Here is a 27,020-nt window from a genome sequence, read left to right on the forward strand (position 1 = left end):
AGTCGGGAGGAAGGGGATATGGGGATATATGTATAAATATAGCGGATTCACTTTGGTGTACCTCAAAAACTGGTATAAGAGTGTAAAGCAAATAAATTCTAATAAAGAGCTTAAAAAAAAGGCTTCTAAGTGATGGCAACATAGAAGAAAATAAGTCATACCAGAGAAAGGCCTTATGGGTGAAGCAAATGTCAGAGAGCCTCAATTAGAAGGTCCCACCTCATTCATCACCAGAAAATCCACATTGAAGACAACATGAGTGCTATGAATGTGGGGAATTCTTTAGGTGCAACTGATGAGGAAATTGAAACTTCCATACTTATAATTGCTTACTCTCTTCTATCTTGCAAAGGCCTGCTTGCCACTCTCAGTTAAACAGTAAAATGTATTACTAAGAGTGATCAGATAGGGGAAGAATGTCTCACTCTCAGGCACCCACCCCAAGCCTTTGTTTGAGACCCTTTGCACATAGACTTCTTAAGCGACCATTAACTTCAACCTGCAGTCAATATGAGAATGCAAATTGTGACCTTAGTACTGATAGGAATGGAATGTCCGGCTCCTACAAGTTCCTGTTAGGACCCCCTACCTTGTGTGTAACCCATGGCAACTCCCATGGTCTGTAACTGCCCGTGACCTATAGTAATTTGTAGCCAATCAGTTTGTACCAATTATAGCTGTATGTTTTAACCTATAAAAGGAGAAGACTCTTCTGAAACGAGCCCCCAGAATTTTGGAGCGTTAGCTCGTCTGGGTCCGCCGGTTCAATAAACCTGAGTTCTCCAACTCTCTGAGTGTTGTGCTTGGTTTCTCGTGGGATCGGTTTTTTCTTCAACACAACCACATTAAACAGAGAATTCACAGTGGAAAAGACCTTATGAATGGGTCTGTGCTACTATATAATACAGGGAACTATATTAAATATCTTGCAGTAACCTAAAATGGAAAAGAATCTGAAAAAGAATTTTGTATATATAAACTGAATCACTTTGCTATATAACTAAAACATTGTAAATCAACTATACTTCAATTTTTTAAAAAATGAAAGATCTCATGAGTGCAGAGGTTATGGTAAATTAGGTACTACTCCAAATTCCTAACACTGGAGAAGCAAGGCCTTGTAAGTGCAGTATATGTAAACCTTCACGTGAAACTCTAACCCGGTTACACATCCTCGATTTCACAACGGAGAGACGCCTAAGTGCAGCGATTATGGGCACATGTACATAGAAAACTTTCACCTCAATCAGCGCCAAAAAGTTGCAAATGGGGAAAGGTTTCAGCAAAGTGTCTGCTCTAACGTATCCCCAAGAACTACTCTATTATAGTATTTTTTTTTTACATTTTTGATTGTGATAAAATACACGTAAGAAAGTTTATCCTCTTCCCTTTAAATTTACGGTTTAATGTGTTTAAAAGTTCACATATTTGAACAACTAACTTCCAGAATTAGTTTCATCTTGCAAAAATGAAACTCTATACCCCCTACACAGCCTCACAAAACTTCAGTGTTAACGTAGTTGAAAAGTAACAAGATAGCTGATAACTATGAGTGCAGGTAGACTGTCATCATGATATGGTGTTACCATTGGGGTGTGTAGACCTGGGAACTTGTTCTGTTTCATAGAGTCTGAAAAAACAGGACCCTAACCGTTCTGGGCTTTTCTAAGACTGCTCCCCCAATCTGGGTGCGTCCACTTTAAGAGTAAGCAAAGCCCCGCCCCATCTTTAGAGCTTGGGAACTCCGTTTCCCAGAGCCCCAGTGGGAGCCTTGTAAGGCTTGAGTTGCTAGGCGTGGCGGCAGCGGAAACTACGTTACCCAGAAGCCTCTACGGTTAGAGGCGGCGGAGGCTGAGCCAATGAAAGCTTAGGAGAGGTACGCATTCGTGCTTACCCATAGCCTGGGGGCGGGACTTCCGGCGTATTGTAGGCTTTGAGGTGCTGTCCGGCTGTTCAGCCATTTAGGGCTTCAGCATCGCCTGGTGGCATCGATGTGACCAAGCGGAAAAGCGGGAGGAGAGGCGTTGGCCCGTTTCTCAGAGGCGTCTGTGAGGCCCCCTGAGCCCGTCCCGCCCCGCCCGCCGCCTCTCCCGGCTCCGTTCTTCTCACAGCCGGTGACCGAGGCCGCGCGGATGAGGCCGGCTCAGGTGGGTGCTGCGTCTCCCGGGCCCCCACCCGGCGCGACTCCCGCCTCCGAGTCCCCCATCCGGACGGAGGGGCGCCCGCTCAGTTCCCAGCCGGTCAGCCCCAGAGTCCAGAACAGAGGGCGGCCTTGTGAGGGGTCCCCTTGCAGCCAGTGGGCTGGGGTGTGGGAGAGGGTTTCCTCGGGGGCCCCGGTGCACGGCTGGCAGGTGCTACCGAGTCGGCAGCCTTGGGGAAACCTGGGGTCTCTTGTGTCGTGGACAGAGGGGAACGAGGTGTCTCACCTGAAACGGCAACCAGAGCGGGTGGAATCCGTGGAAGGTTGTGCAGGGAATGAGGAAGAGAGAATGTGCGATATTGTGATTTATAAGCAATATAGATTTGTTCATTCAGATGGCCAAAATGTATTTCTCTTGTGTATTTGTTTTCAGTACACAGTTCCAGTCTCACAATTCCCAAGACCCTTGGAATTTTCTAAGTTTTGAGAGTGATGGTGTCTTTTGTTATGTGAATGAGGTGTTCTGTGAAAGCAACTAAGAGTGGGAGCTGGATACCAGGAGAACCCACCTTAGGATTAAAGGGTTGGCTCTTTCAGCCCCACCTCGCCCCCTTTCAAGGAACGGTGAGGGGCTGGAGGTTGAATCTGGCTCCCTTAGCCAATTATTGAATCAATCATGCCTGTATAATAAAGCCAATATAAAAACCCAAAAAGTCAGGGTTCAGGTAATGTGCGGGTTGGGAAGTCACTGAGGCACTGGGAGGGTGATGCAGTCAGAGAGCGTGGAAGCTCCTGTGCATCTCTTCCATTTGGCTGTTCTTGAGTTGTGCCCTTTTATAATCAACCAGTAATCTAGTAAGTAAAGTGTTCTTTTCAGTTCTCTGACCTGTCTTAGCAGTTTATTTAATTGGGAAGATCTCATTTATAACCTGTGAATCAGAAGCACATGTCACATGTAAGGGCCTGGGCTTGTGACTGAGATGTAAATTCCTAGGGGCAGTTTTATAGGGCTGAACTCTTAACCTGTGGAATCTGATGCTGCTTCCAGGTAGATATTGTCAGAATTAAGTTTTTTGAGCGCCCTGCTGCTGTCTGAGGATTGCTTGGTGCTGTGTGGGAAGCCCCTTCCCCACGCCCCGCCCCACCTCCGTTGGAATTGGGTCCAGGAACCTAATTTAGAGGCATATCCAGATTTGAAGTTTAAAGTTGTTAAAAAAAAATGGATGGGATAGGGAGGCAAGGAGACTGGTGAGGAGGACATGGCCACAGAATTCAGGAGAATTGTGAAAAGAGTTTGGATAAATTATAAAAATAGAATTGGCAGATTTTCTTGTTGTATCAAATATGACTTTAAGCAAAAGTAGAGAATAAAAGATCTTCCCATTTTTTTTTCTCCCCTGAACATTTAAGGAATGGAGATGAGGAAGTCAGTGCAGTGAACGAGATTCAGGGAAAAGATCATAAGCTGTATGTGGACATGGTTATTGAGATGTCTCAGGATGGAGATGTCATAAGATGGAGACATCTCCTGGGTAGATGAATGTGAAGGTCTGGAGGACCAGGACAGTTGCTGGTCTGGAGCTTTCTAAGGGGTGGAGGGTGTGGGCTGGACCAAGTTGTAGCCTGCTGGTCAGATCGAAGAAAGGCTAAAGGTTGTTATTTCAGATGGTCTCTGTGGTGAGGTGTTGGGGGACTGAGACTGGAGTGCAGAACACAGATGGGTGTGCATCCCTGATGTTCCTTTAGAGAGGAGTAATCTGGCTGTAGGATCAATTCTGGTCTGTGTTTGTAGAAAGGTAGATCCAGATGAGGTGAGGAGCTGACCTGGAATGGAGGTTGAGTTGTGAGTTGGTGTTGATTCTCCCCACTGCAGGCTTAGCAGGCCCTCAAGAGCACTCCCTATAGAACAAGGCAAAGATTACCTGGGCTAGTGGAGCAGCTATTCCCAGACCAGGGTACTGCATCACCTCCTCAGAGCAAGAGGAACAATCCACTGTCTAGTTGAGGGCTTGCTGCATCTCCCTTCAGAGGACGATGTTACAGGCAGGTTCGAAAGGACTAGTAGCTGACCTGCCTGCTCAGTGCCTCCCTGCAACTCATTAACTTAAAAATACATGAAACAGTTAGTAATCGAAACACTAATGAGCCATCCTCCCTCTAAATATGTGCATGTAGGTAGGCAATTAGAAACAAACATGTTGAATTAGTTAAATTTGTCCAAACACTTAATAATTGGTCTGTGTGTTAATATACCTTTAAGTATTCCCTTATGACTTAAAATTTTATATACCCCATTCAGACTAGTCAATCCTAGGCTATTCCCCTATTCTCCACATTTTTACTGGGAAAACCCCAATAAAGGCTCTGGTCTAGGTCTCCCCTTGTGCCCTCTTCTGCTTCCTGATCAAATCTGATGCTTCTTAACGTGGCCCTGTGTGGCATAGTGTTTACTGTACACTTGGGAAATAGAAATCATAAAAATCTTTTTCAGCAATACTGGCCTCTCCGTATGCTCACTTACTCATTTACATCCATAAATTCAAATCTGCTGGGTCCAGTGGTTCACACACTTACCTTTTCAGGATCTTCAGTTCACCCACGTTAGAATGTGGAGAATAAGGGGACTAGTTTAGGATTGACTAGTCTGAATAATTCAGGTGGGTTTTCCAGCTTTGGAGCTCTCCCTTGCTGGCCGGTATCTGGCCCTGGGTTGATTTAGGGCAGGGGACATACTAACCTGGTGTATGAGAGTTAGATTAGGAGGTGGTTCAGACCATCGCCTCTGAATGATAGGGGAGATTTAAGCACATTTGGCTGTTAGTTTGGCCCTGGAATTGATGGATGGCGACTAGACGTACAGAATGGAAGGAAATATAGCACATGAAGTCACTCATGGAGTGAATTAACCCAATTTTTACAGAGCCTTGTGGTCTTTGAGGATGTGGCCATATATTTCTCCCAGGAGGAGTGGGGACTCCTTGATAAGGCTCAGAGACTCCTGTACCGTCATGTGATGCTGCAGAACATTGCACTTTTGTCCTCCTTAGGTAAGGCCCTCCCACCCACTCTGGCATCCTGGGCTGGGCTGTGTTCTTCCCCATTTTCCCAGGGGCACCTCTGGCCTTCCCACAGTGAGACCATGGGCACTGCTTCCTTTCCTGGTTTCCTGGCATGTTTGTCATTGGTGCCGGGGCTGGGCTCTGTGAACTGTATTCCTCTTCTAGCAGCCCATCCCCGCTGTTCTGAGGTCTTTTAAGACAGGGCTCAGGAGTCAGAAATCTTGATGTTTGTCTGAAAGATCCCACCAGTCTTGCACGTCCCTGGTTGGGTGACTCTCTCTAGAGGCATGGAACATGTGTCCCAGGCCTTCCCCTGCTTTTTGCTGACAGACTTTGGAGCCCACCTATGCCAGGAAGTTCAGGCATTGACCTGGTCACTACTTGTGGGGACCGCTGGGTTGTTTCTTTAAAGACCCTCCTTTGATATCCTTGTAATTTTGTTTTGTTTTATTTTGTTCTATTTTATTTTCCTACAAAGTTTTATTGTGGTTGAAGTACAGATAATTTACAATGTTGTGTTAATCACAGCAAAGTGATTCAGCTACACATATATATATACACACACATTCTTTATTCTTTACATTCTTTTCCATTATTTTTTTTAAGCTCTTTATTGGAATATAATTGTTTTTCACTCTTGTACCAGCTTATGAGGTTCACCAAAGTCAGTCAGCTGTATTTATACACATATCCTCATATCCCCTCCCTCCTGTGACTCCCCCCCACCCTCCCCGTCCCGGCCCTCTAAGGCATCACCCATCATCGAGTTGATCTCCCTTTGTTATACAGCAACTTCCCACTAGCTATCTATTTTACAGTTGGTAGTATATATATGTCTATGCTACTCTCTCACTTCGTCCCAACTTCCTCTTCGCCCCCCGCCCCCTCTACCCTGTGTCTTCCAGTCCATTCTCTGCATCTGCATCCTTATTCTTGCCCTGTCACTGGGTTCATCAGTACCATTTTTTTTTTTTTTAAGATTCCGTATATATGAGCTAGCATACAATATTTGTTTTTCTCTTTCTGGCTTACTTCACTCTGTATGACAGACTCCAGGTCTGTCCACCTCATTACATATAGCTCGATCTCATTCCTTTTTATAGCTGAGTAATATTTCATTGTATATATATGCCACATCTTCTTTATGCATTCATTTGTTGATGGGCATTTAGGTAGCTTCCATGTCCTGGCTGTTATAAATAGTGCTGCAATGAACATTATGGTACATGTTTCTTTTTGGATTATGGTTTTCTCTGGGTATATGCCCAGTAGGGGGATTACTGGATCATATGGTAGTTCTACTTTTAGTTTTGTAAGGAACCTCCAAACTGTTTTCCATAGTGGCTGTACCAACTTACATTCCCAGCAACAGTGCAGGAGAGTTCCCTTTTCTCCACATCCTCTCCAACATTTGTTGTTTCTAGATTTTTTGATGATGGCCATTCTGATCAGTGTGAGGTGATACCTCATTGTGGCTTTGAGTTGCATTTCTGTAATGATTAGTGATGTTGAGCATCTTTTCATGTGTTTGTTGGCCATCTGTTCCATTATTGTTTATCACAGCGTTTTTTTTTTTTTTTTTGGCTGCGTTTGGTTTTTGTGGCTGCACACTGGCTTTCTCTAGTTGCAGCAAGAGTGGGCTACTCTTTGTTGCAGTGCATGGGCTTCTCACTGCAGTAGCTTCTCTTGTGGCAGAGAATGGGCTCTAGGTGCCCGGGCTTCAGTAGTTGCAGCGTGCAAGCTCAGAGATTGTGGCATGCAGGCCCTAGGGTGCGTGGGCTTCAGTGGTTGGGCGTGTAGGCTTAGTAGTTGTGGTTCTCAGGCTCTAGAGTGCAGGCTCGGTAGTTGCAGAGCACAGGCTTAGTTGCTCTGCAGCATGTGGGATCTTCCTGGACCAGGGATAGAACCTGTATCTCCTGCATTGGCAGGCGGATTCTTTTTCTTTTTCTTTTTTAAATAAATTTATTTATTTATTTATTGGCTGCATTGGGTCTTCATTGCTGTGCATGAGCTTTCTCTAGTTGCGGCGAGTGGGGGGTACTCTTCCTTGTGGTGCATGGGCTTCTCATTGTGGTGGCTTCTCTTGTTGCAGAGCACAGGCTCTAGGTGCATGGGCTTCAGTAGTTGCAGCATGCAGGCTCAGTAATTGTGGCTCACGGACTCGAGCGCAGGCTCAGTAGTCGTGGAGCACAGGCTAATTGCTCTGCAGCATGTGGAATCTTCCTGGCCCAGGGATTGAACTCATGTCCCCTTCATTGGCAGACAGATTCTTAACCAGTGTGTTACCAGGGAAGTCCTGTCACAGGATATTGAATATAATTCTCTGTGCTACATAGTAGGACCTTGTTGTTTATGCATTCTATATATAAAAGCTTATGTCTGCTAACCCCAACCTCCCACTCCAACCCTCCCCCATCCCTCTGCCTGTTGGCAACCACCAGTCTGTTGTCTATGAATGAGAATCTGTTACTGTTTCATAGATGTGTTCATTTGTGTTGTATTTTGGATTCCACATATGAATGATATCATATGGTATTTGTCTTCCTCTTTCTGACTTACTTCACTTAGTATGATAACGTCTAGTTCCATCCATTTTGCTGTGAATGGTGTTATTTCATTCCTTTTTTATGGCTGTGTAATATTCCATTGTATGTAAGTACCATATCTTTATGCATTCATCTTTTGATGGACATTTAGGTTGTTTCTATGTCTTGGCTATTGTAAATAGTGCTGCTATTAACATAGGGGTACATGTATCTTTTTGAGTTATAGTTTTGTCTGGATATATGCCCAGGAGTGGGATTGCTGGATCCTATGGTAATTCTAGTTTTAGTTTTCTGAGGAGCCTCTACACTGTTTTCCACAGTGGCTGCACCAACTTACTTTCTCACCAACAGTGTAGAGGAGTTCCATTTTCTCCATACCCTCTCCAGCATTTGTTATCTGTAGACTTTTTGACTGTTGTGAGGTGGTATCTCATTGAGTTTTGATTTGCATTTCTCTACTAATTAGCATTGTTCAGCATCTTTTAATGTGCCTGTTGGCCATCTGTATTTTTCCTTTGGAGAAATATCTGTTTAGGTCTTCTGCCCGTTTTTGGATTGGGTTGTTTGTTTTTATTATTGAGTTGTATGAGCTGTTTGTATATTTTGGATATTAAGCTCTTATCATTCACATTGCTTGGAAATATTTTCTCCCATAGGTTGTCTTTTCATTTTATTTATGGTGTTCTTTGCTGTGCAAAAGCGTGCAAGTTTGATTAGGTCCCATTTATTTATTTTTGTTTTTATTTCTTTTGCCATGGGCGATTGACTTAAGAAAACACTGGTATGACTTATGTCAGAGAATGTTTTGCCTATGGTCTCCTCAAGGAGTTATATGTGTCATGTCTTATGTTTAAGTCTTTAAGCAATTTTGAGTTTATTTTTGTGCATGGTGAGAGGGTGTGTTCTAAATTCATCGACATGTGTATCGGCATCTCTCTTATTCCAGGTTGTCAGCACAGTGCCCATGATGAGGAGGCCCTTTCAGAGCAAGATGATGCAGTTAGAGAGTCACAGGTCAAGACTCCAAAGCCAGGTCCATCCATCCAGAAGTCTCATTCTTGTGAGATGTGTGGCCCACTCTTGAAAGACATTTTGCACCTGGCTGAGCACAATGGGACACACCCTGAGCCAGAAGTGTCTGTGTGTGTGGTGAGGCTTTCCCAGCACCAAAAGGAGCTGAGTCGAAAGAAACTCCCCGGATGGAATGAAGGGAGGACTTCATTTGTGAAGAACTACAGCATTCATGTGACAGAGAAGACCTTGACATGCAGGGAGGGAGGGAAGGACTTTCTGGCCAGTTCAGGCCTTCTCCAGCACAAGGCCCCTCATGTAGGAGGGAAGCCACACAGTGACACAGAGGGCAGGGCAACCTTTGTAAGTGGACAGAGTGATTACAAGTGCAGTGAAAATGGGAAAACCTTTAGCCACGAACGCATACTTGTTGAACAGCAGAAAAACCATTGCACTGAAAGCGGGAAGACCTTCAGAAGGTTCCACCTGGTTCAACACCAACCAATACATACTGAAACTAGGCTATATGGGCACCTTAGATGTGGAAGATTCTTTACACAAAGGTCTGGCTACATTGAACAGCAGAGAGTTCACACTAAGCCAACGCCTTATGAGTGTAGCCATTGTGGGAAGTGCGTTAAAGACAGCTCCAGACTCACTATTCATCAGAGAGTTCACACTGGAGAAAAGCCTTATAAATGCAGTGAATGTGGGAAATTCTTCAGGTACAGCTTCACATTCAAAAGACATCAGAGAGTTCACATTGGAGAAAGGCCATATGAGTGCAGCGTGTGCGGGAAATTTTTTGTAGACAGCGCCACGCTCATTATTCATCAGAGAGTTCACACTAGGGGAAGGCGTTTTGAATGCAGCAAATGTGGAAAATTCTTTAGGTACCACTTCACACTTGAGAGGCATCAGAAAGCTCACACTGGAGAAAGGCCTTATGAGTGCAGTGTATGTGGGAAACTCTTTAGGCACAACTCAAATCACATTAGGCATCGGAGAAATCACACAGGTGAAAGGCCTTATGAGTGCAATGTATGTGGTAGACTCTTCAGCCAAAATTCTCACCTCATTCGGCACCAAAATGTTCACACCAGAGAAAAAACTTATGAATGTAGCAAATGTGGGAAATTCTTTATGGACAGCTCCACCCTCATTATTCATCAGAGAGTCCACACTGGGGAAAAACCTTATGAGTGCAGTAAATGTGGGAAGGTCTTCAGATATAACTCCAGCCTCATTAAACATCGCAGAGTTCACACTGGGGAAAGGCCTTATGAATGCATCAACTGTGGGAGAGGCTTTAGCCAAAACTCCCACCTCATTAGGCACCAAGAAGTACACACTAAAGAGTATTGCAAACAGGGAAAGACTTCAGAGAAGAGTGTGGTCTGATTTAGTACTGGAAAGCACTGCTATGGAAGTGTTTAAAAGTTTTTTAATTGTGGTTAAATACACATAACATAGAATTTACTATCTTAGCCATATTTAAATGTAAGTTCATCAGTAATAATACATTCACATTTTGTGCAAACAAACATTCAGAAGTCTTTTTATCACATAAAACTGAAACTAAACCCATTAGACTCCTTATCCCCCCTCTCTTATCGCCTAACAACAACTATTCTAATTTCTGTCTATGAATTTGTCCGCTCTGGGTACCTTATGTAAGAGCCATAAAGTTTTTCTCCTTTTGTGTCTGGCTTATTTCACTGAAGATAATGTCCTCAGGGTTCATCTACATCCTAGCATGTGTCAGAATTTCCTTCCTTTTTGAGTAATACTCCAACTTATGTATAATACTGATGATGTATCCCATCATCAGTGGGCTCTTGGGTTACTTTCATTGTTTGGCTACTGCACATAATGCTGTCATAAGCATGATTGCACAAATATTTATTTGAGGCCCTACTTTTAGTACTTATTAGGTATATTCCCAGACGAGAATTGTTGGATAATGTGGTAATTCAATATTTAAATTTTTTGAGGAACTGAGGGGCTGTTTTCCATAGTAGTTGTACCATTTTACACCAGTACAGCTTAAAGTTTCCAATTTCTCTGTGCTTTCAGCAACACTTTTTATTTTTTCTTGTTTTCTTTTTTCAGAATACTATCCTAAGGGATATAAGGTGATTATTTCATTGTGGTTTTGATTTGCATTTAATGTTGTTGAACATTTTTTCATCTGCTTGTTGGCTGTTTATATTTGTCCTTTGGGAAAATGTCTCTTCCAATCCTTAACCCATTTTTTAATGGGGTTATTATTGTTGTTATTTAGATGTTGAAGTTCTTTATATGTTCTGTGTAGTGACTCCTTATCTGATAAATAATTTGCAAATATTTTCTTCCATTTTAAGGATTGTCGTTTCACTCTCCATTTAGTTCTTTTTTGCACAGAAATTTTAAATTTCAGTATAGTCCAATTTATTTCTGTTATTATTGCTTATCTTTGGTATCATGTCCAAGAAATTATTGCCAGTGTCATGAAGCATTTTTCCTGTTTTCTTCTAAGAGTATTACACTTTTAAGTCTTAATATTTGGGTCTTTCATTCGAGTTCATTTATATATATCATGTTAGGTAAAGGTTCAACTTCATTCTTTTGCATGTGGTTGTCTAGTTTTTCGACGCTATCTGCTGAAAAAACTCATTTCTCTTTGAATGGTCTCTGCACCCTTTTAAAACTTCTGAGCATGTGTTTGAGGGTTTGTTTCTGTGCTCTTTATTCCATTATCCTCTATGTATGTCTGTGTCAATACCACAGCATTTTGATATATACATTTAAATTTTTGAAATAGTGGTTTGACTCAGTTTTGAAGCCCTGGCAAGAGGACTGTCGGTTCCCCTTCTAGAACAGCTGATGAAGCCCACACCCCCAATCACTTCCCTTATTAGTCTCCCATACCCTGGACTACCATAAACCAAGGTGTCAGACATTTAGTGATAGCTCCTATGTTCCAGAACCCATACAGTTATTCAGAATAGCCAGTCAACAGAGAGCTCATGAAACCTAGCTAATCCCATTACTCTTGCCACACATAAGCTGCCCATCACAGCTCCAGCTTGCTGTTATCGTGGCCCTGGGCTCTGTGTTACCCTGTCTAACATCTTTATCTCATTCTGAGCTGTAAGTAACAAGCAGTCTTTCATGTATCCCAGTATCATCGTGTGGTAGGTTCCACCATCAAGAACCTTTCAGTCTTACAGAGCAGCTCCACACGCAGAAGGGTATTATGAGCACAGCAAATGTTGGAAAGTCTTCAGCGATTAGTCTGTCTCCACTCAGCACTAAGAAGTTCACACTAGAGAAAGACATTACATGCGCAGCCACTGAGCTCTTTCCTTTTTAATATAATAACAGATCAAAGCTCTGGACATTAACACCTGTGAGAAAGATATCCCCCGGAAACTGCATCTCATACATCCAGGCATCCTTACTAGGGAGATTTGTAGTTAGGGCCAGGTACATGGGAAGTTTTGGTGAACTCTCACACTTTCAGACCTACCTGGGGCTGTAACTAGAGTTCTCTCACAACACAAAAAACGTTTGTAACTATGAGGGCAACGTGAAGTAGACTTACTGTGATCATTTTGCAATATATACAAATTCTGAACCATTATGTTGTGCATGTGAAACTAATACATACTATCTGTTAATTATATCTCAATTTTAGGAACTCCCTGGCTGTCCAATAGATAGGGCTCCACGCTTCCACTGCAGGGGGCACGGGTTCCATGCAGCCAAAAGGAAAAAAGAATTATATCTCAATTTTGTTAAAAAGCAGGGAGAACAGATTGCTGTGCTCTCTTGCTTTATCTAGAGTATTCGCCAGCTACTTGTGCCCTTTGGTGAGACCTCATACCCCACCCCCTTGATTTGTTTGGGTGTGAACATCACCCAGCTTGGACAGAGGACTGGATCTGGCTTTAGCTGGCAGTTTTCAGAGGTTTCCCTTGTTCAGGGTTGTTATTGTCTCCTGATATTCTTGGCAGATTTTTCCAGCCTGCATTTTACCCAGCCTAGGAACTCTTGGCTCACCTTGCTGGTTTTTGCAGTAATGGTCTTACTGGTTTTTTGTTTTATTTTGTTTTTTGAGTATAGTTGATTTACAAAGTTGTGTTAATTACTGCTGTAGAGCAAAGTGATTCACATATATATATATTTAAACACTCTTTTCCATTATGGTTTATCATAAGATATTGAATATAGTTCTCTGTGCTATGCAGTAGGATGTTTTTCCATTCTGTATATAAAAGATTACATCTGCTAACCCCAACCTCCCATTCCATCTTATTGTTTAAGCTACATTTACTCTTGGGATTCCGTTTACTGTATGCTGTGGGAGAGAATAGAATTGGGCTTTGCCAGAATGAAATATACAGAGTTCTGGGGCTCTCAAGTCTGTGTACTCCAAAGGAAATAGCAGGAGGACAAACAATTCTCAGTGTAGATTTGGCCTAATTGTATTATTGCCTGAGGCCTCCTAGGAAAGTCTGAAAGACCCCTGCACCTTGATCTCATGCCCTGGATCTGAAGATTATTTGTGGATCCACAGTCACATGGGGCAGGTGGTTTGCAAACAACAGTATTTGGTAGTACCACGAATTTGGGCCCTTGAATTTAGTTGCTCTCCCATGTCTTCTGATATTTTTGACAGGTTGCAATATATACTGACAGCTGTCTCCTGAGACCCACCTAGGAGTTGTGTGTCCTGAGGGAAAAAATCATGTAGGTATATGTGCATGGACCTAAGGCTTAACAAGGCCCAGGGCTGGGAACATATTCTGTACAGAAACAGTGATTGGATTAATTGCAGCTGAGGGAGACTGCAGCAAAGTAGAGTGTATAAGCCCCTTTTAAAGGGGTAGCTGTACATGTTCCAGTAACTGGCCAAGTGAGAAGAGAATGTACAGATCTCCGACCTACAGTCCAGTCCACAGTAATCTGGGTGCATCCCCTTTAAGAAGCCTGAAACCCCACCCCCGCCTCAGAGCCTTAGGATACTCCAACTCTCACTTTGGGGCGGGGCCTTTGCTGGAGGTTGGGGCACCGCCCCCTGCCTGGGGCTCTATGAACTGTATTTCCAGGAAGGCACAGCGCCGCGCCACGGGGCACTGGACCAATGAAGGCTCAGTGGGGAGGCACTTCCGTTCTAGAGGGACAGCGTCTGGGCGGGCTTTGCGCTGTGGACCGAGGGCGACATTTTGTAAACTCGAATGTGTTAACTTCTGGGGAGCTTCAGAATACTGGGCCTTTTGGAAGGAAAGGAGCCGGAAAGCTGCTGTGCCCGCTGCTCTGAGGAGGGTCTGAGGCTTGGCGTGGGCGCCATCCGGCCTGACGCTTCCTCGGGCCGGGACAGGGGCAGCCGTGCCCGGGTCCCTGTTCGCCCACAGACGCCTTTGGCAGCGGCGGAACTGAAGCGTCCAGTTCGGGTAAATCCTGCGCCCTCTGGGCCCTCCCCCAACTCTTCTCATTCTGCAGAAGTGATTTTACTCTTTGAGTAATATTTATTTTACCAGGAAATCATCTTCCTCTGGTGGTATTGCAAGAGAAAATGATTAAGATAGCTTCTTAAAATTTTTATTTTAAGGGGAACGAAATGAATCATAAGGACAAAAAGTTGTAATGTTTCGAATCCCTAGCGAGATGTTAAGAACTCAAGAAGATATTTCCATCTTTCTATAATGAGGATAGAATAGAGGTCAAGTCCTAGCTTATTTCTTTTCTCCTAAGTTTAAAGAGTCATAAATGAGGTCCAGTTATCCCGAACTGCTGGAGGCCAAGCACTATTACTCCAACACTCCCTTTATCAGAGATTCCTTTTCAATGTGAAGTAAGTAAATGGTGGATCTGTTCTCTACCATAGGAGAAAAAAATGTAGGAAATTACAGAAATCTCTTTGACCGTTTATGGAAAAAAAACATGGCTATGTCAGAAAATATGGATAAATATAAAAAGTACACATTCCTGAGTTCTATTATGTAGTGTTACAATAATTTCAAATCAGAATTTAATCTTTGGATTATGTAAGCTGGAATTTTGTATAAAACAATAATCTTTAATATAATCAAAGTAAAATTTGTAAAGAAAGTATAAGAACTCCTGGCCACCTGTTAGGGCCAACTGCAAGCTATGGGAAGAGAAGAATCTATTATTGCCAAGAGACAAACAAAATAGGGTATCAAATGGAAGTGTCAGAAATAGACCTGTACATGAAATGAGACTAAATTTTAATATTTGTGGCTCAGTGCTATAATAGTGCTATGTGACCTGTGACAACCATTTCCTTGCCAACACGATCCCTTATTCTTCTGGCTCATTGGGCTCCAGTCACACTAGCCATGTGGATGCTACTCAAACACACCAGGCATGACTTGTTTTTCCCATTTCAGGAAAGCTTTTTCTTAAAGATATCCACAAGACTTTATGGCACAGCTCCATAACATTTTCTGCCTTGTTTTACATGCTTTATTTTTTCCCGTGAGCATGTGTCTTTGCCTGAAATATTAAATGGTTCACTCATTAATCTTCTTTTTTGTCTATGTTGCTGGTGGGAATTAATGTTACATGGCCCTGCTCTTCCCACAGGTTCCACATTCAGCAGAACCACTTATGGACCCTGCACTGGTGAGTGTCAGGTGTCCTGCAGCTCTTTTGGTGCCACTCTTCCTGACCTTAATGTCTCAATACCCTAGAGGAACCCTAAGCTCAGGTTTCTAAGTCCAGTCCAGAGCTTATATGGAGAGATTCCCATTTTTGGCAGCCAGTAGACTGAGATGTGAAAGGTTGTCTTAGGTACGGGGATGAGTATGTACAAATGCTTGGAGGTGAGGTTGAGTTGGGCGTGTTCTGTGACTTGTAGGTGTCTGTTAATGTCTAGTGAGAACAGAGAGCAAGTGGGAAGAGTCAGGCCTAGAGTCATAGCCTGAGAAGTTGGGTTTCTGTTCTGAGAGTGATAGCAGACATGGAATTTTTGGAACGGGGGAAACGTGATCTTACTTTCGTCTTAAGAGGCTATCCCTGGCTGCAGTGTGCAGAACAGACTGGGGAAGAGGAAGACAAGGAGCACATCAAAGAGGCTATTATAGTCATCCTGATGACTATTAGTTGTGGCTGGACCAGAGCAGTGGATGTGAAGGTAGGAGAAATACTTGTGGATTCTGGGTTTGTTTTTAAAGTAGGGGCTGACCAGATTTTCTAATGTGGAGGGGATCACAGATGCCTGCAAAGTTTTTTCCCTTTGCATCTGGAAGGGTGGAAGTGCCATCAACTGAGATGGGGAGGTCAGTGGTAGGAGTCCTTTTCACTGAGACTATTAGGAGTTGGGTTTTGGCCATTTTGATTCTCAGATGTTCCAGTGACTCCCAAGTATAGGAGGGAAGTGGGGCTTCCCTGGTGGTGCAGTGGTTAAGAATCTGCCTGCCAATGCAGGGGACATGGGTTCGAGCCCTGATGCAGGAAGATCCCACATGCTGTGAAGCAATTAAGCCCGTGTGCCACAACTACTGAGCCTGCACTCTAGAGCCCTTGAGCCACAACTACTGAAGCCCACGCCCATAGAGCCTGTGCTCTGAAACAAGAGAAGCCACCTCAATAAGAAGCCCATGCACTGCAATGAAGAGTGGCCCCCGCTCTCCACAACTACAGAAAGCCTGTGCACAGCAACGAAGACCCAATGCAGCCAATAAATTAAAAATCTTAAAAAAAAAAAGAGAGAAGTGGATGGCTGAACATGCAGATCTAGAGTGCTTGGGAGGCTTCAGGATGCCATCAGGGGACAAAGGAGGGGAGACGGGGCTGTCACAAAGACAGACAAGAGGAATGGTCATCAGCAGGCAGGTGGGGGAAGGGAAAGTTCATCAGGTGGCCCAGGTTTTCATGGGGGAGTGGCCATGAAATTGATGCAGAGTGAAGGCAGAAATGGAGGTGACATGACAGCAAAGTCAGGCTGGTGCTTATTTCTCCTCCTGTGCACTCACCAGGCTTTTGTGGTGGAACTTGGGGAGTTTCTGACAGAATGTCAGATGAGTTTGCCAAAGGCGTGTCAGTAGGGGTGGATTTTGAATGGGTGTTATATAAACAAAGATTGTAACTGTTGAAGAGACATAGTGTGGAATACAGAAGAGGAACCTGACAAGGGGTATTTAGATCTGCATGTTGTGACTGAAGTTAAAGGAAGGAACAAGGCCTGGTGGGGAAGCCTTTAGAACAGCTGCCAGTGGAGAGCTGGGGTACAGTGGCATCGTGTTGCATTGGGAAGCACTTTCTGATGCCATGTGCAGAGGGTATGTGAGTAGACAGGAGACATGCCAAATTTGTGGGCCTAGTGGTGGCGGTGGGAATCAGATGTATGAGGAGTTAACCAGTGAGTTATATGCATGTGGGGAAGGTGTGTGAAGTAACTCCCGAGGCCCTGGTACTAAGAGCGTAAGAGAGGAGGATGGGACTAAGTTTGTGTCTGGGAAACGAGATCCTGGAGACGCTCAGGCTGCTGTCTTGCAGGAGAGGGAGGGGGCCCTGCATATCAGGCCCACAGCTTAAATGGCATCTGTCCACCTGCCTGTTGTTGATGAGAGTGGACCTAGTGATCAATGAAGCATGAAGAGTTCTTGGGTATCATCCCCCTCTGAGTTAGGGCACTGTGGAGGATGATGAACCCACAGTGAGTATGGGCTGGGGTTAGGGGTACTTATGGGATCCTGGGGAGAGAGGCTGCTTATGGACACATCTGTCCCCATCATCACAGGGCTCTGTGACCTTTGAGGATCTGGCTGTGTATTTTTCCCAGGAGGAATAGAGGCTTCTTGATGAGGCCCAGAGACTCTTATACCGTGATGTCATGCTGGAGATGTTTGCACTTGTTGCCTCATTGGGTAAGGCCCTCACACCTTTCCCAGCATCCTGGGTAGGTGTCTGCCTTTCCCTTTTTTCCAAGGGCAGCTCTGTTCTTTTCACAGCTAGACAGTGGGCACGTCTCTTACTGCTTCCCTGTCATCTGTGCTATTGGTATCAAGGCTGAGTGTGTAGCCCCAATACCAGCTGCACTAAAGTTTTTCCAGTGAAGGTTTTCTGGGTCATAAGACTTGGAATTGGTTCAGTGGGTTCCATTAGTCTCAGAGACTCCCTGCGAAGTTGACTCTGTGGACCCCTGCACCTCTGTGCTGCAGGTTCTTCCCCCTTCCAGCTGACATTTCCTGGGCTCTTGACTATACCAGGAATTGTGGGATCTAACATGAATGCTATTTGTGGGGTCCACCTGGCTATTTCTGGGAGACCCGCCTCAAATTTGGGATTGATTGTCCGCCTGGGCTAGTACAGACCACTCACCTATCCTGTCTTTCCCTTAGGACTTGCATTTTCTAGGTCCCATGTTGTTGTCCAGCTGGAGCTGGGAGGAGAACCCTGGGTACATGGTAGAGTGACCATGACTCCGGGCACAGCATGAGGGGCTCAAAGTGGGCCTGGCTCTGGTGACTGGCGTCAGGAGGAGCACGTGATATCATGAATGGATTCAGATTATAACAGGAACATGTCCTGTGCCCAACAATACTGTTTTGGGGCCAAGGGCGTTGACTGTGTATCTCATTTCTGTCTTTTCTGCACATTCTTGACACTGTGCTCCTTCTGTCATATCTATTCTAACTTCAAACCCAGGATCATCCCTCACCTCTTTCTTCTACTCCTCATTGGTCCTCCCCATCCTCACTCTGATGTGCTTTCCAATACTGGCATACACTTAACATGTCATGAGGTCTGCACCTATCCTTAAGATAGGTTTGAACACCTGCTACTCAGTGACAGTCGGCCTGGGCCTCGACACACCTTTCCACACAGCGCCGAGACCAGCTCGGCGACTCGAGGTGAGTGCCGGGTGCCGCAAGCTTAAAGAAAACACAGACACAGATTTAAGAGAAAGATGGGACGGGGGTGGGGAGGGGGACTCAAGACCTCTAGGATCAAGAGCGTCGCTGATTGATCCCACGTTGCTTTTATTGAGTTCTTGGCATAGGCTAAGGGTCTAACACTCCCAGTTTAGACCCACAAACAAGTGTATTTTGAAGTAAACAAAGGCCTCACATGAGGGGGCAATGATCTTTGTTTGCCTCCTGGGTCCGATTTGAGCAGGGTGTGGATTTGAGCTGGGCGTGGAGAGCAAAGCAGCCCTGGGGGTAGGAGACCGCTCTCAAAAGGATTAAGGGTCTGTGCCCCACCCCTGTTGGCCTCTCTGCGACTGTGCCTGTCTTAGGTTGTTCCTCCCCTGAGGAATCTTACCCGTCTCTGGCTCACCAGCCATCCTCAGGGCCAAACAGGGTGATATGAGGTGTGCAAGTGAGAAAGGGGCTGCGCCCCCAGAGAGGGTCAATATTCTGTTTCCACGGTAGCCTATGCCCCCACGGCCTCCACGCCCAGCACCCTTAGTTCCTCCACTGCTCAAGCAGGACATTCTGCATCCAGTCGCTCGGCCCACATACTTTAATTACTTTTAGTAACATTTTCAAGGTTTCAGAAAGACTTCTGAATGTTTTCCCACAACACAGCACACACGTGTCACCAGCAGCCTGGGCCCTGGTGAAAACTGCTCCTGGAGGAGTGAGTTGTGGACCACAGCTCCTCCGTGTGCTCCACCCCATCCTTGTGTCTTGTCTGGTGAGCCGTCCCTGTTCTGTGACGTGGAGAGGCCCAGTCCTGCACAGCAGCCCTTTCTTAACCTGCCCCCAGCTCCCTTGTCCTGATAGCAGTCCCATGGATTTATTTCTTGGAATGTCAGACAGATATTTGTGATGGGGCTGCCTCCTTCTACCAAAATCTACATGAAGGTCACCTGTATTTCTCTGCTTTCAGGTTGTTGGTGTGAAGCAGAGGACAAGGAAACACCTTCTGAGCAGAATGTTTCTGTAGAAGTGCCACAAATAAATACTTCAAAGGCAGGTCTGTTCACCCAGAAAGCCCATCCTTGGGAGAGGTGTAGACTGGACTTAGAAGGTTCTTTGGGTCTAGCTGAGGACCTTGGAACAAACCCTGGCCAGGCACTGTGTGGGTCAGGTGTGAAATTTCACCAGCACAGTGGAGAGAAACTGTTTAGAAGAGACGTGGGGAAGGCCTTTGTGAGGAGCCACACAGTCCATGCATCTAAGTCTCTCACAGGCCAGGAGGCTGGGAAGGATTTCCCTGGTAGCTCTGGCCTTCTCCAGCACTGGGTCACTCTACAAAAGGATACTGAGTGCATGGAGCCCACTCGTGATGGACAGAGGCTCTATAAGTGCCACGATTGTGGGTAAGCCTTCTGCCGCAAACACTCACTTGCTCAGCACCAGAGAGTCCACGCTGGAGAATGGCCTTATGACTGCAGTGAATGTGGGAAATCTTCAGTTATAAATGCAAAGTCCAACTTTATTACACAGTGGCAAGTCCATAGGGGCACAAGGCCTTATGAGTGCAGTGAATGTGGGAAAGATTTTAGCAACCATTCGACACTTGTTCTGTAGCAATGAGTCCACATTGGAGAAAGGCATTATGAGTGTAGTGAATGTGGCAAGTTGCTTAGCCAAAGCTTTCAACCTTATTGTGCACCAGTAAATTCATACTGTAGCGAAGACTTTTGAATGCATTGAATGTAGAAACATTTTAGCCAAAGCTGTACTCATTAAGCACCAGAGTTCACACTGAAGAAAAGCCAAATGAGTGCACTAAATGTGGAGAATTCTTTAGCCAAAGCACCCAACTTACACTGAAATGTTCACACCAGAGAAAGGCCTCATAAGTGCAATGAATATGGAAAAGTTTTCTGTCAAAGGTCTTCTCTGACTGATCAGCAGAAACTTCACAGCTCTGGTAGACCCTATGAGTGCGGCAAATGTAGGAAAGGTTTCACCTGAATGTCTAACCTTGTTCGACACCAGAAAGTTCTTACTGGAGAAAGGCCTTCAAATGAGAGGAGAGCAGTGAATGAGCTGTCTCCCTAGTTAATATGTCATCCTGAGTAGGCTCTGTGAGGGAGTCCTTCACTGGAAGTTGATGCCATCTGTCTGCACAGCCCTAGTGTGGAGATTGCCTGTGAGTACCAGGTTCACAGGAAGCTTTTAATTGAAGGAGCTACGTTCTACTTTCTGACCTCCCAGGGCCCTTGCCACACTTAATGTCACTGAGTTTCTTCTCTCTACCAAGTGGCAAATCCCAGTACTGGACATCAGTTACCACACTGTGATCAGGGTAGATAGAACTTGTGCTCTTCTGTCCCCTAGAGGGAAGCATGAATAGTCTGAGCACTTGGGTGTTATCCTTCTCTTCTGTCAAATACCTAGGACAGGACTTAACCAGCTTTGACCATAGGGATCCAGTCCAGGTTCTCCTGGTGGCCTACAGAGTTTTACCTTCATTGTCTCATATCATGCTCAGGATGGATTTTTGTAGGTCCAGGTCACCCTTTTTGGAAATTATCTCCCTCAGTTTCTCTTCTCTATGCCATAATAAAGACTATTACTTAAGCCCCCTTTCCTCTTGGGTTTGTTCACTGTCAGACTGGTGTTGAGAACCAAGTTGGAATGTCAGGATGAGGAGCAACAGGTTTTGTGAGTGTTGCCAAGTTATACCTCAGTGGGGATAGTATCATGGCAGAGAACAGTTTTCATTCCAGTTTTGGTCTGATTTTGCATTGTTCCCCAAGGCCTCCTGGGGTGGCCTGTAGGGCTCTGTGGGACTAATGTTGAGACCTGGATGTTAGAATTTTTGATGGGTTCAAGGGTCACCCTAAGATGAGGACAGTTGTGAGAACCAGCAGTGATTTTGAAGCAGCATGAGTTCTCTTTTACACATGGGCTGTCACATCATGCCCCAGTACTGTTCAAGAGAAGAAGTTCTCTAGGTCCAGCTGGAAGAGAGCCATGTGTAGTAATGTCCACAACTCCGTAACCTGGTGTTGCTGAGTGTTAGGTTACAGACATCAGGTGGTAACCATATTTGGTACAGAAATACTCAGGGAATTAATAGGAAGTGAGAGACTAACAAGAAGGGATGAACCTATTCTAAAACTGCATCCACAAATGTTCTTGTGACTGGCTGTTTTAGGATAAGGTTTTTGCAGAAATTCTCAGGAGCTACAGAGCTGTTTCTCTCCTCCTGAGGTCCCAGCCTCTTTCAGACTGAATAACAAAGGTTTTAGGATTCCCATAGCATCTGCAAATTGTTTATCTCAAGGCCATTGCTGCACAGTGAAAACAATGGGGAATGAGAGTGGAAAATGTGTAGTCCGGCATGTGATTTTTAAGACACAGGCTGAGTTCCTGGATAACTCAAGTGCAAACACCCGTCATTGCTCACCAGTCTTCATTGCTACTGCAACAGAATCCCCGCCATGGACCTGGAGAGGTGCTGGGGTTAATGTGTGGTTGCCAGAGTTCTACTGAAAAGAGATTCAGATTTTTATGTGAAGCCACTTTCTATTAAAATTTGAGGGACTTCCCTGGTGGTCCAGCGTTTAAGACGCTGTGCTCCCAATGCAGGGGGCCCAGGTTCCATCCCTGGGCAGGGAACTAAGATCCCACATATGGCAACTACTGAGCCCACAGGCTGCAACAAAGAGCCTGCGTGCTGCAACAAAGACCCAGCACAGCCACAGTAAATAAATAAACAAATAATAAATTTAAAAAAAAATTGAGCTGTATAGTTGGTATGCATTGAAATGAACATACCTAAAAAGTACACCTTGGTAAGTTTTAATACATGTAAACACACAGAACCATCATCATAATTAAACATCCATCATTGCCATATCCACCTTCAGACATCTCTCCTAGGACTCCCAGGCAACTAGTATTGACTTACTTTTTTCCCCATTCAATTAGTGTTTTCTAGACTGTTAATATCATTGGCATTTTAATGTTTACTTTTATATTTGTCTTTCTCTTTCGTGATGCATAATTATTTTGAGAGTCATCTAAGTTGCAAGTGTGAATAGTTCATTTTCTTCCTGAAAAATAATAGAGGGGGTTTTGTGGTTTGTTTCCAGTTTGGCTACCACAGATAAGCTTACTGTGAACATGTACATAAAATTCTTCATATGAATGGATGGTTTCATATTCTAAAATGAATGCCTGTACCCTTTTGCTTTCCTGGCAACGGTACAGAAGAATTCCAGTTCCCCTATAGTCCTCACCAGTACTTGATTGGTATCTTCAATATTTAAAATATTGCTTGTTTTAAAAGTGTGTAGAGGTATCTCACTATGGTCTGATTGCATTCCCCTAACGATTCATAATGTTGAACATTTTTGTGTTCATTTGCCAGGTGTATGTCTTCTTTGATTAAATGCCTGTTCTTTTATTTATAACTAAGAATACAGAAGAGAGGGAGGCAGCATCTTCCTTGAGGTTTTCTTTCCAAAGAGTTTGCGCAAACATCTTAAAAAAACAAAAACAAAAAACACTCCTTGGTTCTGATGGAAGAAAGAGTTCGCCTATTGAGGAGCGGAGAAGCCCTAGTGGGCTAGAGGCCGAGGCCGAGGCCGAACCCATCATCGCCGGGGCAAAATTAACGTCGCCTGTGTCGGAGCCCACCCGCAGCCCCCGGCCCTCCTCCCCGACCCTGGGGCCGCAGGGGCAGAGGCGGTGAGGCTCACCCTCCTGGTTCTCCCGCGGGCGGCGCCTGGCCATCCGGCCTCAGGCTCGGAACCCGGGAAAATCCCACATAGGTGCTTCCGCAGACCGGGCCCCACGCGAGCCCTCGGCCGAACCCCTCACGCCCTCCTCAGGCCTCTCCACCCAGCCTGGTTCCCACCTCCGGACCCGGGAGACCCCCTCCCGCTCCCCGCGGCAGCCGGAGGGGCCCCGGCGGAGGCTGGTCGCTCCCTCCGCCCCACACCCGGGCCGGGAGCGCGGCTCCGGCCTCCGCCCCTTGAGTCTGCAGGTACAACCTCCAAAGAGAGCACGAGGTGCACCCTCCCGGCAGGACCCACGACCCGGACGATCCTGCCAGCCCTGCCGACCTCCCGGAACTCGGCCTCCTGCACTGCTGCTGAAGCCCTTCATCTGCAGACGTTCCCCGAGCTCCGTAGGGAAGAAGAGATACAAGAGGGCCGTCATCTGCAAACCAAGCAGGCCCAGGGGAACCCGGCCTGACAGCATCTTGATCTTGGACTTCCGGCCTCCAGAACTATGAGAATATGTATCTGTTGTTTAGGCCACCCCATCTGTGGTATTTTATGATGACAGCCCTAGCAAACTAATACAATTACCAATTCACTTATGCATGAGTATTTGCATATTTTTGCCTAGTTATTGACTTGCATCAATAAAGCTGGTGTTGCTGTGAAGATTAGAGTACAAGCATTTCTGTGGACACATTTTTATTCCTCTTGGAGGTATACCTACACATTAGATGGCTGTGTTACATAAGTGCATCTGTAATTTTACAGAAATTACCAGTTTTCTAAAGTGGGTTTTATCATTTTGCATTCCAACAGTAATGTATGGGAGTTCTGTTTCACAACTTCACCGACTTGGCATTGCTGTGTCTTACTGTGGTCTTCATTTGTATTTCCCTAGTGATTAATGTTGAACATAGTTTCCTATACTTATTATTCATATATCTTCTTTGGTGAAATATGTATTCAAAATTTTTAATTAAAAATTGTTTTTTCTTGTTGTAAATGTTATGTTAAAATTCTGGACATCAGTTATTAATCAGATGTACTTTCCAAATCAGATGTACTTTGGCTTGTACTTTAAACTTTTTTTTTTTTTGGCTGTGCCCTGTGGCTTGCGGGCTCTTAATTCCCCAACTAGACCAGGGATTGAACCCAGGCCACCACAGTGAAAACACCAAGTCTTTACCACTGGACCACCAGGGCATTCCCTAAACTTTCTTAAATGTCTTTTAAGTAGCAAAGATTTTTAATTTTGAGTAAGTCTCAATTTATCATTTTATTCAGGTTTTGATTTTTATGTCTGGTAAAAAAAAAAAATCTTTGTCTAACCCATATTCAAAGAGTGCTCATCGGACTTCCTAGGTGGCACAGTGGTAAAGAATCTGCCTGCCAATGCAGGGACATGGGTTCGAGCCCTGCTCTGGAAAGATTCCACATGCCACAGAGCAACTAAGCCTGTGCGCCACAACTATTGAGCCTGTGCTCTAGAGCCCATGAGCCACAACTATTGAAACCCATGCACCTAGGGCCCATGCTGCACAACAAGAGAAGCCACTACAATGAGGAGCCTGCGCACACAATGAAGAATAGCTCCCACTTGCAGCAACTAGAGAACGCCTGTGTGCAGCAACAAAGACCCAATGCAGCCAATAAATAAAACAAAAAACAAAAAAACCCAGTGTTCATCATTCATATCTTCTATGATATGTCTGTTTTATATTTCAGTCATTCAAGGTTATGATCCATTTCAAATCAATTAGTAAATGACTTGAGGTATTTCGAGGGTTTTTGCTACTTTATTTTTCATATGGATGTCATCATCTTAGATCATTTTGTTGGAAAACATTATCCTTTCAGTCTTGAAATATGTTGGTAATTTTATTGAAAATAAATTGACAGTACTGGTGTGGGTCTATTTCTGAACTCTATCTTCTGTGTCTATCCATTCAACAATATTGTGCTTTTGTTAGTAAAGCTCTATAGTAATTCTTAAAATCAGATTAAAATCTTTCAAATTTGTGGTTCTTTCCAAAGTTTGTTTTGGCTATTTTAGGTATTTTGAATTTTCATATGATTTTAGAATCATTTTGTCAGTTTCTACCAAAATCACTGGGAATTTGATAGTTGTGTCAACCTACAGAATTACAGGAGAATAAATTAAAATATTAAGTCCTTAGATTCAGAAACATGGTATGTCTCAGTAATATTTTGTAAATTTGCTTAATAGTTTTTTAATGTATTGTTAAATATATTCCTAAACATTTCATGTTTTGATACTATAGTAAGGGGTATAGTTTTCCAATTTCCAAACAGTTATTGTATACTGACTTTTTATCCTGGCACTTGACTAATCTATTAGCTCTCTTAGCTTTTTAAATATATAATTAATGATTTTCTAAATAGATAAGCATGTCATCTGTGAATAATGACCATTTTAGTTCTTCCTTTACAATTTATACATCGCTTACTTCCTTTAATTTACTTATGTCACTGGCACAGACTTTCAGTGCAATGTTACACAGAAGCTGTGAGAGTGGACATTCCTGCTTATTCCTAATATTAGGGGGAAAGCACTCAGTTTTTCCCCATTAAGTGTAATGTTATTACCATTAGGTTTCTAATGCTGTCGTATATTAAGGAAATTGATTCTGATATCAGTTCTCTGACACTAACTACCCAGAGTTTGTGCCAGTCTCCACATCTTTAAAGGTTCAGTCCTCCACAAGAAAGCCCTCACTTCAGACATGCGCTTCAAGTTGCACAGCCCAACAGCACTTCTGACCAGCTGGCTATAATTTCAGGTGTTCCTATGATGCCCTCAGTTTCGACAATTTGCTAGAATGACTTACAAAACTCACTAAAAGTGCTATACCTACAATTCCAGTTTTGTTATAAGAAGTACAGCTCAGGAAGAGGCAACAGAAAGAATGCAATGGGCAAGGTATGGGAGGGTCCCAGGTGTGAAGCTTCTGTGACCTCTCCTGGGGAGACAAGGCATATCACTCCTGCACATCAATGTGTTCACCAACCAGGAACCCCCAACAAGCCTTGGTGTCCAGTGTTTCAATTGGAATCTCATTACATAGACACAACTGATCAGATCATGTCCACATGCCTGAACATCTAGTGCCCCTGCTCTCCCCACAGGTCTGTGTGGCTCAGTTTTAAACTTATAATCTTATGACTTGTCTTTCTGGTAATCAATCCCCATTCTGAAACTTTCTAGGGGCTTACCAAGAGTCACTTCATTAGCAAAAGAAAGAATCCTATCACTCTGGGAATTTCAAGATTTTTCAAGCTCTGTGCCAGGAATCTGGGACAAAGTAGATATATTCAGTATACCATACCTTCTAGTTAATATGGATTAAATTAATATTTTTTCAATTGTTAAGCCAATCTTATATTCATGATAAATCTCTCTAGATTTTAATTATTGTCAGGAATGTAAAGTTGGCTTAACAAATGAACACACACACACAATTTAATTTCCTAAAATTCTGTGAAGGATTTTTTTGCATCTATGCTCATACATTGGTCTATAACTTTTGAAATGATATTAAAATAAGTTTATTTAAAGAATTGGTCAAGTAATTGATCAAGTCAGCTTAGTGAAGTTC

At 44.1% G+C, this 27,020-nt stretch overlaps 1 protein-coding gene across 15 annotated transcripts; it reads left to right on the plus strand.

Moving 5' to 3' along the window:
- The first annotated feature begins 1,933 nt into the window (after positions 1 to 1,933).
- Positions 1,934 to 25,549, plus strand: LOC130843006 (zinc finger protein 547-like). 15 transcript variants are annotated; one of them, XR_009050677.1, is made up of 8 exons: positions 1,934 to 2,147; positions 5,061 to 5,187; positions 8,692 to 14,194; positions 15,351 to 15,389; positions 15,776 to 18,622; positions 19,301 to 19,409; positions 19,605 to 19,691; positions 23,094 to 25,548. XR_009050677.1 is itself a non-coding variant. In XM_057719674.1 (4 exons), exons 1-4 carry the CDS (start codon positions 2,133 to 2,135, stop codon positions 23,367 to 23,369), a joined length of 543 nt encoding a protein of 180 aa, XP_057575657.1. In that variant the 5' UTR covers positions 1,934 to 2,132; the 3' UTR covers positions 23,370 to 25,549. The 15 variants fall into 15 exon arrangements, 1 of the variants encoding a protein (XP_057575657.1); XR_009050681.1 differs by lacking the exon at positions 19,301 to 19,409 and having other exon boundaries at positions 15,776 to 15,900; positions 17,509 to 18,622; XR_009050678.1 differs by lacking the exon at positions 19,301 to 19,409 and having other exon boundaries at positions 15,776 to 15,900; positions 16,194 to 18,622; positions 23,094 to 25,547.
- Positions 25,550 to 27,020: the final 1,471 nt, after the last annotated feature.

Source organism: Hippopotamus amphibius, unplaced genomic scaffold, assembly GCF_030028045.1.
Source record: "Hippopotamus amphibius kiboko isolate mHipAmp2 unplaced genomic scaffold, mHipAmp2.hap2 H_1, whole genome shotgun sequence".
Classification (NCBI taxonomy): domain Eukaryota; kingdom Metazoa; phylum Chordata; class Mammalia; order Artiodactyla; family Hippopotamidae; genus Hippopotamus; species Hippopotamus amphibius.

What these genes read in the sequence shown, in the direction of transcription:
- LOC130843006 (XM_057719674.1), top strand. An exon ending in TGCACTTTTGTCCTCCTTAG is followed by an intron (nt 5,188 to 15,775) that starts GTAAGGCCCTCC and finishes TCGTCTTAAGAG; the next exon opens with GCTATCCCTGGCTGCAGTGT. An exon ending in CCAGAGCAGTGGATGTGAAG is followed by an intron (nt 15,901 to 23,093) that starts GTAGGAGAAATA and finishes TTTATAACTAAG; the next exon opens with AATACAGAAGAGAGGGAGGC.